This window comes from Haemaphysalis longicornis, unplaced genomic scaffold, assembly GCF_048455015.1.
Source record: "Haemaphysalis longicornis isolate Haplotype H1 unplaced genomic scaffold, Haemaphysalis longicornis Haplotype H1 scaffold_11, whole genome shotgun sequence".
Classification (NCBI taxonomy): domain Eukaryota; kingdom Metazoa; phylum Arthropoda; class Arachnida; order Ixodida; family Ixodidae; genus Haemaphysalis; species Haemaphysalis longicornis.
Window position 1 is genome coordinate 126,605,271 of NW_027526214.1, and position 14,531 is coordinate 126,619,801.

A 14,531-nucleotide genomic window follows, 5' to 3' on the forward strand; every position below is an offset into this window, starting at 1 on the left:
TGGTCGGTCAGTGGTGAAATGGAAATGTTGGTGCATTCCTCTGAAGCAAAAGTGGGGTGTGAATGCCCCCTAACAGAGACAGTTCCCCTAGATCCCTACAAAGGTAACTGACACCTATTTAGACAAGGCGAACAGTATAGGTGCTGGCGAGAAGCTATAGTACCGCTGCGAATCCGGATCATTTCTTTTGAAACGCCTACTTTTTCCACAATATTGCTGGTAAGACTAGAGAAGGGTGTTCCTAGAGCTCTGTCTGAGCTGAGCTTTCGGTAATTTGCTATTTACGCTTGCTCAGAGTAAAATAACATCAACGAAAAGCATACTACCTGACGGCATTTTAAAAAATCAAACGGCAACAGCAACGAAAGGTTCCACTAAATGCGTTTCACGTTCCGCTTGGAACGCTCGTGGAGTAGGGCAACGTGGTTCTTAAACGCTGTAGTAGGGTGCCTCCGCCGCGCGTCTCCGCGCGTCTCCGCCGTACGGCAGCGCTGGCATCGAGCCACCCGACTTGAAGCAGTGGAACGCACGAAATTTGAACTGACTCGATCAAACCTCTATCATGTTATCTTGGGAGGAACGAGACAGGAGAGGAACAGCATGAGAGGTGAGCGGGAAAGAGAAGGGAGGCATTTACTTGCCAGGGGCGACAGTCGACTATCGTCTTTCGTCGAAATTTGCAACGAAAGGAGCAGATACGTAGCCATTTTTTTAAAAACGGATGTCATTATTCGGATACTTAAGCAACTAGAAAATTTGCGTCTGTCCATCTGTCTGTCTGTCTGTCTGTCTGTCTGTCTGTCTGTCTGTCTGTCCCCTGTCTCTCTCTCGTTTCAGCCTTCCGGCCAAGAGTCGATTAAATTCGTCAAACAGAACCATTGCAAACTACTAAAACTGGTGGTGAGACTCATACCCCGGTAGTCTCCGGGTTCTTTAAGTTAAGAGTCCACGTTCAATTGGCTTTTTCAATGGTAAATGAAAAAAAAATGCAATAACAAGCTCAGAAAAGCTCCAGCTCGCGCTTGATAAAAAGCCAGCAGAAAAAGAGCAGGTCTTCTTGCCGTGCTGTCTGGACAGAACAAGAAACAAAAGACCAGGAGATGCGCGGAAAACGGGACGTGTTGGTACATAATCTAGGCACGATAGCGCAGAAAAAGACATAGACAGGGAGCGACACACGACAAGGTTGATACAATAGGCATATATTGTGTCTCTTTCGAAATAAAACCAGTTGATAGCTCACCGCAGTCTTTGTCGTATGTCTCTCTGTCTTTGTCTTTTTTGCGCTGTTTTGCCTGTATCAAGAGATGCGTGCTGTCTCAACAGATAGCGCGCTAATTGTGCGAAGGCGGTAAAACTGAACTGATTTGAACGAGGCTTCATCCAATTCGTCCCGCTAGGAGCTAGGGGTCGTAGAAGGGCGGGAAAGGGGGGAGCAGAGATCGCAGAATAAAGGGTTCGTGGCAGGCGACTACCGTCTCTCGACGACGTTTTCGGTGAAGAAGGAGCAATTATTTTGAGAGACGACCGTATTCATACTCCTAGTGAGAACGGGGCCTTTTCAATCATGTCCGCTCTCTTGAATAGGTGCGTGCCACGGGTAAGGATGGGGACGTGGGCATGAACGAACGGTTTGATATTTCATGTGTGAAACCAATTTCTGCGAACCCCCGGGAGGCTTTCATGCATACATTTTTTTTGCGTCTATTTGTGGCATTCGTTTTCACCTCGCCGAGACGTATATGCCGTTGCAAAAGGCATTTATGTCCCATCGAGGCCTGCCAGCGACGCTCAGGGCAACCAAGTACAGCCCCATTGAGCGGCGCCGAAGGAAGAGCAGAGCCCTCGGCGCCATCGCAGACGCTCAACTGGGAGGCATTTCCTCCGCAACTCCGAATCACGCCCGCTTCCTCTCTGTAACACACCAAATGCGCCAAATGCAAAATGGGAGTGGGCAGAAGGCCGACATTTGGGAAATTCAAATAAAAAGAAAAGGCTCCACTCACTTTCCTAAATGATTCACGATTGTCCTGGTTTGTATAGCTCTGAGGTCCCCATATATTATTCTCCTTTTATCACAATTATTTACTTCGCTCTAATTTTACTTAATTTTACCTTCCCTCCAACCTATTAACCTTAAGCTCATTCCTTCCTATTTTCTTTTTTCCTCAATCTATTCAACCTCCATCTGAAGACGCGAACACAACCTGTGGGGGGATGAAGCTCTTCAGTATTCATTAAAGCTTTCTCTCTCTCTCTCTCTCTCTCTCTGTCTGTCTGTCTCTCTCTCTCTTATTCTACTAGGTAGCGGAAACCTTCTTGTGGCGTCGTGGTGCCTCAAAATACAATACGATACAGCAGCCGCTTCACCTTTTAGTAGGGAATATGGACTTTTCCTTTGTTCACGAACAAGGTGCAAGAGTAAAACAAGCGTCCAATCAGTACTACAGAGGCCTGTCAGTGTCTCATATGCCGGCACCAGCAGAATGTTTTAGGGGGACGGTGCAAGTAAGTGGAACGTTTAAAAAGACTTGTTTGATCAAAACAAATTGGCCGCACGTATCTGCTGACATCGCTGCAAATGCCGTGGAGAGACGACATTGCCTACCGCCTCCGCGTCCCTTTTCTTTCCCGAGCAGCTCTCACTCTCTTTACCCCTGCCTCACTCCTCCCACGGTTTTCTTCTGGGCTGAGCGCGAGTTAATGTTGTTCTGCCTCCATTTCCCCGTCAGTGCAAATGGCACGCAGATGTGTACGGGAAAGAAAGGGCGTTAGAGGCCTCAATAGGAAACCTTGCAGTGATATCGAAACCAGTGGAGGAGTAATGACGATCATGATGTTCCTCGGTGAACGGCACATACCCAGACAGGGGATGCTATGCACACCTTTTTTTCCCGCACTGCGCAAGTGTTTATATATACTGACATTGATTGTAACATACGGCAGCCAGATGTCACTGTAACCTGGCGTGGGTATTGCCCGCAGCAATGTTGAAACCGTTAGCTAGACGGGACCTTTCCTCTAACGCAGTGTCCAGAGTGCCGTCCGACGGCACTCGAGCTGATCGTTGCAGGCATGGCTAGAGTGCCGTCCGACGACATTCGAATATTTAAGACTAGGCTAGCGCAGCCCAAAGAGTCTGTCGTGGTAGTGTAGAGGATCCGTGTTAGCTTGTTGATCCCCGAGTCGGGGGTTCGACACCGGCTGTTGCCTCGGTTGTTTTTTTATTATCATTTGTTTGAAGTGTAATTTTTATGCCTTAGGTTAGTGTTGGTGTTTTAAATGATTTCTTTGTGTGTGCGTTAGGTTAGCTTATGTTAAGTTTAGGTTAGGTTGCCTAGCTTTATGTTATCTAGAGCGATGTGCTGCCAGACGCGGCAATTTTGTAATAAAACGCCGGTGGACGTCGATATAGCGGAGTGTTTATAAAACCGTCGGACGGCAATCTAGACACAGCCTTCCTCTAAAGACTACAGGTTAAAGCAACGCAACGGTGGTGTTTCTCCTTCAATCAATCTCGGCCTCAGGGCCTAATTCTTTTGGCGTCCGCTATGTCTGGTGACGCAGGAACAACCCCGACGTGCTGCTGGTTCAACTGGGCAACCTGCTCAAGAATGGTGATCGCAACACGTACGGCGTCCAGAAAGTGACTCTGCACCCCTCTTACGCCGCTGACTCTCCCGCGAATAATTTGGCGATCATCACGCTACAAAAACAGGCCATTCTGGATGAGGACGTCCACCCCATCTGCTTGGCTGAAGGCGACGTCGGATTGAACGACGACTACGACTGCTTCGCCACAGGGTGGCCCAACAGCGCTTTCAGTAAGTGCACAGCGGTTAGAGAAGTTTCTTTCTGGTGACAGACGCAATGTGTAATCTTACTCGAAAGCAGCTGATCGCGTGGTATTCTCGCGCCACGGAGAAATCAAGACGGGTTCACAGCCTTGGGCCGCCGTAAAGTTAATGTAACTCTTCTAAGCTTGCGCGTGACTTGTGACAGCTTAGTTGCTTAGCGTTCACACCAAAACTACGTGATGGCCTAAACATTGAATAAGTTGCTGGTTACAGGGTCAGCAAATTAGGGAGGAACGCAGTACGGAACTTTTGTTCGTTGTACTTGGCTCATACGAGCAGTAATGAATGTCTGGCATGGACGGAAAAACTGACGGTTCGACACTCTGCGAACCTGCACAGGGGCAAAGGACATACGCCAGGAATGAACCACCACAAGGACTGTGCGCAGCGCCAACGTTGACGTTAGGATTGTTTCTCACCCGGCGCACAGCTCGAAAACCAGCCTTTCCTACTGCAGGAATGGCTTGGCGAACCAACTTCCATAGCTGCATTATACTAGTCGTTTGGAAAAAAAATATTTCCGTTTAAGCTCAACCTACTTAGGGAACTTAGTACTGGCCGTGCGTGCCCAAGTGGTTATTTTTGTACTAACGTCAAACATGCACAAACCTTTCTTTGTAACTGTAAATATGAATTTATTTGCAACATTGAGCGCGTGGCCCGGGGTAAAATTTCGGAAATGATTCCAATAGCGGGTTGCACGCATTTATAGACTGGAAATATTTGCAGCAGCATCGATTGTACTGTGGAAATCTCTGTGAATCAATGACGATGTATTGAACTAGAATTAAGGTGGCTCTCGAAAAACAAAGAAATATCTTCAATATTGTTTTCCATAAGAGTGGCCGGAACTTTTGCTTGTTCCAGCGCAGACAGAATAGAATATAAGTGTCACGCGGGATATTAATTTTATTCCTGATTTGAGAAACTTTAAGGAGCAGAGTGTATAACCGTTTCTTCAAGTCGATTTCAACTAAAAGAACTCGAAAGACCTCCCCGAGAGCCCCATATCATACAAGGATTTGTCAGTGCTATACTTCGAACTGGACATTGCCAACAGACAAGCCGTATTACGAGCTCTTCAATTCTTTCAAACTAATGACTGATCACAACGTAACTTCAGTACAAAAGTTAAAAAGTACAGATTACCCGGCTGTACCCGGCCAGGTGCAGGCTTCCCGTGCCGCACCAGCAACTCATCCGCGAGCAACAAACGATAGTGCGCCGCGCACAAGCGGGGTCACTGGCGCACTCAGCTTTGTTGCACAAGATGTTCCCGGCAGAACACGACCGCATCTGCCCGTTCTGCAAAGAGACTGAAGGCACCCTGCCGCACATACTGGCGGAGTGCACTCAGATCAAGAATCCCCTACCTTCCCTGCCCCTTCCGCTTCCCCCCCTACTCGATCGATGGGAGATCTTGATGTCCAGCCCTGACCTATCGACGCAGCAAGAGCTCGCGTCTATGGCCCAGAAGCTATTAGACTCGTATGGGACTTGGGAATAGGGTTCCACCCCGTCTGACGCCTGCGAGCGTCACCTGAAATGGGCTCAGCGAAAGTTGTTTCTCTCTCTCTCTCTCTCTCTCTCTCTCTCTCTCTCTCTCTCTCTCTCGAAAGTAAATTATTAGTAAATAGATTTTATAACATAGCATTTTTATAGTTTTACGGCTTTTTTTTGTCCACTAAAGGAGCCATGAAGAGAAAATGCAAGTTTGTTTTATTCGAAAGATTTCGTGTTTTATAGTGCCCCCAGCGCTTGTCCGGATACAAAAGATGCTGTATTCACTGAGAAATTAATCAATTTCAGTTAAAATTTTGATTTTCCCGCTGAATCGTTTGTTTTCGGGGTCCGCAATGACATCAGAGGAACGGACCGCTCTGCAATCTAGAATACCTTGATTCACGCGCCCGCCGTACAGGGTAGAGACATGGATACGATGGCGCCGCCATTTTGGGTCGCTCGCTCGCCGCCAAAGCAAGTCATTGTGTCAAAACCGCGCTAAAATTGTCGCCGCAACGCGGTTCACTGGCGAAGTTTGAATCGTCTTACCTGTTTGGCGTTACTGGGCCTCGTGGAAAACGAAAAGAACAACCTGTTGAGAACGTTGGCCAAATTGCGGCGGCACGGGAGCGTTCAAAGGGTGGCTCCACTCTGTACGATGATGCTGGTCTCCAGGTGCCCTACGGCACTCTATGCCCTACGGTGTCGTTGTTGCGTTTCTTTACGTTACCTGAACCTAGATGGCGCCACCAAACCGTGGCAAGCCTTTGGTTTGTTTTTGACCGCATTTAAACCTGGCTTGGTTTTGTTCTGGGAGAAAATAATCGTTCCCTGACAGTGCTGGCTTGACAAATATGGTCACGTAAGACACAGTTGCTTGCGTAATCAGCCAGTCTCGCCTGAGACAACCCCAAGCCCCGCAGTGGTGTGCGGCTAACCAAGCATAGGGCGCGCAGTACCAACAGCAGTACGCATCAGTACTTCTATGTTTACATGTGTTTTCATAACTTCCGCTGTTTTTCCCACCATTCTTATTGCTTTGCAAATAATGCGCCCTAAATTTAAGCGCAAATCGCTCGTTCGGCTAGCTTCTAAGCTCTACCTAATTTGCGTCTGCTTGTGCCGGCCTCCGCCAATCGCAGAGCTGGCTCGAATGACATCATAGGTTCTGTTGCGGGAAATAAGCTGGTTGGTCGCATGGCCATTACCTTTTTTCCAAATTATGTAGCTCATTCGAGCTAAGTTTACGTTAGAAGTGGTGTCAGTATGATTCTAACGAGGCAATATTTTGAATGAACCAAACTTGTGTTTTGTCTTCATGGCTCCCTTAACTGGGTGTTCTCGTCTCATGCCTGCGCAGAAAGAGCACACACAAGAAGATAGAAGCGGCACCCATGGAGCGTGGCCTATGCCCCTTTTTTGTTCTACTGTGGGCTTTTTCAGCGCTATTTCTCTGGCCACGTTGAAGCAGCTGCCCACAACTTCAACCTTATTGGCGTTTTTCATTGGGTTAACTATTGGTTGCAGGCTGTGCTTCGCAGCTGTTCAACTTTTTTATATATTTGGGAAATTGTGTTTCAAAATGCATGTAAACTGCCTTTTTTACTTGTTTCACTTTTGCAAGATCAATTAGTGCCCAATATTTGAGGAGTATGGGATGCCCTCTCCACATACCAAGCTCTTGGGGCAGTGGAGTCATTTTCTGCAGATATACTAGCATAATGAATCTAACAAAATTGGCTTTTACAATTTGTCGCAAAGTAATTCAAAACGAGATATTCATTCATTACTCAAATTGGTTTTTCTCCGCTAATATTTCTACCCACCTCCTGTATTTTCTGTGCAGAAGTCAACCGTTACGAGACGCTGCGTAAGCTGCCAGTTCCAACGATGGCCAACGATGTCTGCCAGGCAAAAGTCAATTCTGAGTCTTCTCTGGGTCCTGGCTACGCTCTGAACGACCAGTACGTCTGCTGCGCCATGCCGGGGGGCGTCTCCTCCTTCCAGGTTGGTCCAATTCAGGCGTCTTTCCTAGGTAGAAGAAAGTGGTAGCATGTTCCGGCGCCGTTTCCTTCACCCCGCCTCCAAGTCAAATGTCATCCAGAGACTATTTGAAAAGGCGTAGCGGTTTCCCCTTGCCTCTTTTTCTCGCCTGGGCATCAACGACCCACCGAAGCCCACCTTCTAAGACATTTGAAAACATCTGTTGCCTATTGAATGTTCAAGACTTTGCCATCTTATGACACCTGAGACTTTGATAATACTAACCATGATACCAACAACAGCACCGCACTCGGCTGAAGACCATAAAGCGCCAAGCACAGTAGAATTGTGTAGCCAAACAAGCTCATCTTATATTTATATGGCGGTATTTTTATTCGCACGAAGACGAAGGAGGACCAAAAAAACTACATTGTGGCGGTGAAGAACTTGTTGCTGGGAGGGATGGTTACGGCCTAAAACGATGGTTAAAGGGATAAATTGAATAAAGGGTGCAAACGCGCTGGCCTGTATGGATAGATTACGGTGCCGAGAATTTCAATACACCATTCCTGCGGCCAGCCGTTGTTCAATAAGGGAGAAAACGCCAGAAACGCGAAAACAGGCGACGACGCCTCGCACACTTTGGGTACTACGGCTTGTGATATCGCTACCGCTGTGAACGGCGAGAGCGCATTGGAGAAGCCGCTATAAACAGTTTCCTCAAATAAACAGTTCCCAAGTGGTTGAGCACGTGCATTAAATGTAAATTAAACCTTTCCGTGTGCTGATGTAATGTAAAAAGCACAGACTACAGCTCTTATCCACAACGAGAGAGGCTACTTCCCTCACGCTTCAGAGTCCGCCTACAGTTTCGTTTTGGAAAACCATTGGTGCGCTATTAGCGAAGTCATTAACCTACCACGGTGAGCGTCCGGGGCTTCTGTAAGCAGTATTCAAGGCAGGAAGCGGCAAAAGCAACAAGGTGCATTGCAGGTGGTTGAGCGCCCCGCCTGAGCTTCTAACCCGTTCTCCCCGCGCAGATGTCGCTATCGGATGGTATAATGCGTGCCCGCGGCAAGTGCTAACATTATCTCACGCGCCAAGTGAACATTATCATGGGGGGTTATTGGAACGATCCGAACTTGTGCTTTTTCGCTCGCTGCGGGCCACTGTTGATAAATAATCCGTAGATAGTGCGCGAGTAGCTCCACGCTTGTTATATTTGGGCGAGGTGGAGCCTCGGCCACGAAAACTACTCGAGATGGGTATGGGAAGCGAGTGTGTATTTCGCGCAAGGCTGGCGCGTCACACGAGATAGGAGGATATGACATGGACGGGATCGCAGGGACGAGGTGCGGGTGCCAAGCCGGGCGGGCGCGCTTGCACGATATTTGAAACGGCCCTTGTCGCTTTTTCGCTCGCAGTCGGCGTGATGTGGTCTGGATGTCCGGTGTAGGGAGGCACACCGGTTGCTGGAGCGGTGAAAAGTATTCCTCGTACCGGCGGCAAGAAATAGTAACACTCCAAGCCAGCCCCATCGGCCAGACAAACGTTGTCGGAGTCGGCCATGGCTTGCAGACGTAAAAGTTACCCTGGCCAGCGTGAGAGCGCCTAGACCGCACCGGTGCCTTGCTCCTAGTTTGTGACGCAATGGCTACGTTACGAAAAAATGAACGGGAAGCGGGTGAGAAAAATGTCAGCTTTATTTGCCTATTTCTCCGCAAATAACACGTCGTTGCTCGTCCAACCAAAACTGACAGAGGTGTGCGGAATTATTGTACAGTTAAAACAAAATTTGATTCAGCCTTTAGTGTCCGGGACAACCCGAGAAACGGGAACCCGGTTCTGTTTACTTGTGAGCACTATTAACCGTGTTTTTACTGCATTGGTATGGCCGTGAACAATTAACCATGTTCTTGTGCTTTGGTGTGGCCGTGAAAAGTTTGTAAATGGCTCGCTTACGCCCACGGAGCCGCCTTTATCATCTACATGGGCAGTCAGATGCCACTTACATACATGAGTAGCCGGCTGGCGCCACTCATAGTCAGAAGTGCCATGTATCAAGTAGGCACAACCAGGGCCACTTGGCTCACGTTGCGAAAAAGTTTTAACACCAGAGCCGTTGTAGGTCGAGCCTTTTTGTCCGTCCACTGAAGGTCGCGCGTCACGGAGGAATAGGGACAGGTTCCCGGACCCGCCACAGAAACCGGCCCACCTATGAAGGGCGCAGTGGACTCGCACAGTGCTTGGTTCCTCTTTCTCCCGGCAGGGGAGGGACCTTGTCGGCGCCCACGTTTAGCTCCGATTCCTTTGCGTAAGCCGTGGCGACGGCTCTGCCATTCTCGGGCGAGCGCCCGTTGGCGTTGGAGCCGGCACAAGAAAACCACACCTGCTCTGCTTCAGCTGATTTCACGCCAAGTGGTACAGGATCCAGTGAATTTAAGTCAGAGGACTCGACAAACGAAAGGCATGCGCCTGTCTTCGTGCACCGCGTCCATTTTCAGGAAAACTTTTTTCCCGCTGGAAGGTTGTGGGTAATGAAGTACCAAACTTAATCGAACCCATACAGAATCAGGTGGTCGTTTTTGGAACTCAGCTGACAATGACAACCAGGACACAAAAATGCGGCGACACGCAGCTCAAAGTATCGAGTGAGGTTTATTTTCTCCATGAGTCGTCCGTCATACGACGCCTAACTGGGCAGCCGTTGTGTGGACGCGTGCAGAAGAAACCTTCCGTTGCCCGTGCGTGGAAGCGAAGCCGACCTGTCACAGAATTTCCTGGACAGAACTTCCCTGAACAGCTCGTTCCTCTTGCTAGCCGTCGCCAGTAGCATCTTGCTCGCCCCCGTTGGTACCTTGACCTTTCGAGGCGACTCGTACTGCGCGTGCGGAAGCAGCGTACCTTTTTCGGCACGGCTGTTTTTGTTCCTGAGCGGGCCCTGGGTGGCGCGTTCTCCGAACCCTCCTTTAGCCTTTATCCCGCACTGCTGTTTTCTTTCGAAACACGCGATCCCCGGCTGACGCTCCCTGGCTTGCGCAGATTCAAGTTATGGATCTCGCAATGCCCGCCGATGCCCGTCACACCGGGCGAAGGTGCCCGCCGGTGCGCGTGATCTCGCCTTGTGCCCCCTGGCAGGCGCTGCTCGTCGCCCACCCCCCATAGACGGTAAACGACAGGACCCCCGTGTCGGTGCTTCGTGGCGAGTGGACCCCGCCGCTGCGTGAGGTGGCCGCCCCAGTCAGGTCCCCTGTTTCAGCAGATTTCACAGGCGTGGAACTGGCTTTAATTTTTTCGACCACCTAAACCCCGAGTGACATGACACTCCTCTATATTTTGGTTAGCCGAGGAATACGCACACCTCCTGCTTTCTGATTCAGTTTGTCCTCCTTTCGAACACTGACTCATAGACTCCGCACTCCGCTCACTTACTCGCTACGTTCAGAACTATTAGGTTCACAACTATTTGGTTCAATCTCTGCAGACTTTCGGAGCGTTTTCTTCAAGCACCTTATTGGAGGATTTTTCTGTAAGAGGATTGAAGGATGGGGTAAGGTGAAATGGGCTGTAGAAAATGACGTGGGCTATAAGGTGAAGTGGGTGTCGTTATAAAAAGAGGGGAGCACACTCGTGGTTCAGTACTGCTCGAGCAAGAGCACTTGATGGTCCAAATAGCGCGATTCCCTGAAGGATGGGGGTGCCCACGGAATGAGGATTTATGGGCATTGCGGGTTTCTGGGGGGGGGTTGGGCTTTCTATTGCGAGGTAATTTGAGGCAAAACCAATTGAGATGGTGCAGGTCAGCTTTGGTAAGGGAAAGGCACTGCGGGCGGTGTGGTGTGGTGGTAGGCGCGTAGCGTTTGCGTTCGGTTGCGGTGCATGGCTGGCATTGGATAGGTTTTATGAATACGTCAGCAGCTCTTGGGAGTTCAGGAATAGCAGCGATGAACCCGGGCGGGGTGAGGTATACGAGGCGGAGTTTCTTTTCGTTCTTGTAGCAGCGCATTTTCACAGCTGGCGGGGATGAGGCGCAGAAGGAGGGCATCGATGTCGGGGAAACAGACAAATACGCGCTCACTCCCCTCCCCGGCTGCGTGAGCTGCCGGAATCCCTCGGCGGAGAGGCGCTCTCGGGACCCGGCGTCCGAACGATGCGAGTGTTCGAGCCGTTCCGCTGGAGCGGGGGTATCTGGTAAATGATATTGAGGGCAAGTGGGTTTGTAGGAGTGACTTTCTTGGTGGTTTTTAATGCTTAAAATGAATCCTTTATGGTAAGGTTTTAGGTCGGTAGTCGCGCAGGATAATCGTACACGAGAAATCCAAAGGTCTACACGAGAAATCTAATAGCCTACAGTTGTGCCTTAGTCGGAGTAGCATGTGGGATGTAATGCACCTGCGATCCATTAATGGATGGTAGATCGAGGGACCTCCAGGCTGTGCTAACAACAAATGTAGTGCGCTGGAATTAGAAATTTTTCAATTTCTTTGGGTTGTTTGGAACATCTATGTGTACCAACCTTATTCATACGACTTCGGCGATAGCTACGATGATACTGGTTGAGACAGGGCGTGTTTGTTGAAAAAATGCTACGTAACGCAACTTAACCTAACATAACCTAACGCACAGAAAGCAATAATTGTAAATACGAAAATGTAACTTAAGCAATGAGAATTTTAATTTAAACTACAGTATAAAAAGAAACAAACGAGGCAAGGAGCGGACTCGAACCAACGGCCATGGCATCAGGAAATTAAGACAGAACTTCTACACCACGACGGCACACTGTCCGCGACGGCACAGCCTAGTCTTAAGTATTATAACGGCGGTCTAGCCATGGCTGCAGCTCCGGACGGCCGTCTAACTGCACTCTCTTCTTTTCCCAACAGTCGTGCACCGGCGGCGGCCTGACGTGCGTACCCAAGAACGGCCAGGGCCGATACGTGTGCCCCGGCCTGGCCACCCTCAAGGAGGACGTCAGCATGGGTCCCAGCATCAGCGGCATGTTCTTGCGCATCAGCAGTCACGCGCCTTGGATTCAGTCCGTGCTCTCGGTGGCCGAGCCCCCCGCCAAGACGCTCGGCGCGGCTCCGCTTTCCTACTGACCCCAACGTTGACTGAGGAGCGGAATTAAGTGGCGAGCTGTTGCGGAGTCTTCGAATGGGAAATACTACCTTTCTGTTCATACGTTTATACATACAGTATAAGCGAGAGGTTGACGCGGAAGGCGTTCTCTCTAATGTCCGTGTCGTTTTGCAAAGTTTATGCAAGATGCTCAAGCTTGAAAGTTTATTTCCCACAAAGTTTGGAAGTTTGAAGGTTTGAAAGTTTGCCATAAAGTTTGCAAGTGCCGCTATAAGCCGACTCGGATACCGATAATTGCGAGCTTCATTGCAATTTACTGCAGCACGCTACAGAAAGCTTAATGGCAAAGCGAAATTTGGAAGATGGTTGTCCACCTAAAAGCACCACCGAAGGTAGGGTATACGAAGTTCTGAAGCACAAGTGATAAATATCAAAGAAAATCTAACCCCATTTCCTGTGCCACATTCAGCCGATGGTTGTCAATACCAGCCTTTGAGCAGGTAGACATTGCTAGTTAGAGTCGGGCACGCTAACTAAATAAAAGAATGGCAATTTGCAGGCTCACCTCGCCTCGTAGCTTTCCAACTGCACGATGCATTGCAACCTGCTTTGGAAACCGTCTCAGCCTTCGCTGCAAACTTCCATCTCCTGCTGCAACGAGGCCAGCGGTAGGAGCCAATACTTGCTTTCCGTGTGTCCGGCCCTGATAACGTTCGCTCCTTCCAACAGGCTGACGAGAGAAATCTGGCGAGGCGATCGATCAATTGTAAATGGGCGCAAAGTGTTCTTGTACGCAAGTGGACCTCGTTCATCTTTTTCCGGGCCAAACGTATTTACTTTTGACGGGGATCAAAAAGTTATTACAACAGCAGGAACAGTTCTAGCGGTATTTTATGGTTGCAAATAAAACACCGTCGGGGAATAAAGCAATGTGCAGTTCACGGCCACCCCATCACTTACACGCACCACCATTCGTCTTGTGTTGCTGCTTGTACTCTGGCAGTCTTGATGCTTTCATTCATTGCGTTGGTTGACCAAATAAAGATCCCTGTTGGTCTTGAAGTGGTGCTGAGTTCAGTGCTCGGAATCGCGCATGCACACAAATGTAGAATCGCGGGGAATGACGTATTTCACGTTTACAACAGCGCAAATGGAGATACATGATTGAACAGGATTTTGAAAAACCCAGAATTAGGAAAACCATAAAGCACTGGAATTTCGCCATAATGACATCCCGAAGCCAGAAATGTCCGCCTTATACATATGCGAAAAGCAAGACTAAAAAAAAATGTCGGAAAGAAACGCTGGAAACACGAATAAAAAAATAGCGAAAACGGGAAAACCGGATTCCGTGCAGGCCTTGCGGCTAATGACGTACACCTGCGCCTGTACACGGATCTCCTCGACCAACCGCCCAAACACGACTATTCGGCCATCTTAGCCCTAGACTTACAAAAAGCATTTGATCAGGTAACTCATCAAGCCATACTTCGAGGCCTTGCCAGCATAGCTCCCGGGGATCCTACATATATTATGTAAAGGCATTCCTCTCTAATCGCACGGCACGCTACAAATTCAGTGACCTTCAATCCCCCACCCACCAACTCCCGTCCATCGGCACTCCACAAAGTTCAGTCCTCTCCCCCTCCTGTTTAATCTCACTTTCTCCCATCTTCCCCCTATCCTGGACAATATCCCTCGGCTATGTTATAGTATGGACGCTGATGACATCACCATTTGGGTAACTGGGCCAGCGACGCGGATATAGAAGAAACACTTCATGTTGGAGTCTCAGCGGTACAACAGGCAGCCCAGGAAGCAGGTTTAACGTGCTCGCCATCAAAATCCGAACTCCTTATGCTATCACCACACGCCATTACCCCTAAAACAGCACCCAGCGTGCATGTGTATCTGGATAATGCGCCTATACCAACTGTGAATCGCATAAAAATACTCGGCCTAGTCATCCAATCCAATCGCCGAAACACATCGGTCCTACACACCCTTTCCTCACACGTAACCCAAATCATAAGCCTCCTGAGGCGCGTAACTGCTAGGGGCCACGGCCCGACAGAGAAGGACCACTGCCGATTTATCCAGGCATTG

At 49.2% G+C, this 14,531-nt stretch overlaps 1 protein-coding gene across 1 annotated transcript in view; it reads left to right on the forward strand.

Annotated features, from left to right (window-relative positions):
• LOC144161003 (uncharacterized) overlaps positions 1-13,487 on the forward strand; it is a 55,638-nt gene extending 42,151 nt beyond the window's left edge. Inside the window, exons 6-8 of the mRNA XM_077692074.1 lie at positions 3,568-3,824; positions 7,207-7,367; positions 12,230-13,487. Coding sequence (XP_077548200.1) covers positions 3,568-3,824; positions 7,207-7,367; positions 12,230-12,445 — 634 coding nt within the window. The 3' untranslated portion in view covers positions 12,446-13,487. The remainder of the gene's footprint in view (positions 1-3,567; positions 3,825-7,206; positions 7,368-12,229) is intronic.
• Positions 13,488-14,531: the final 1,044 nt, after the last annotated feature.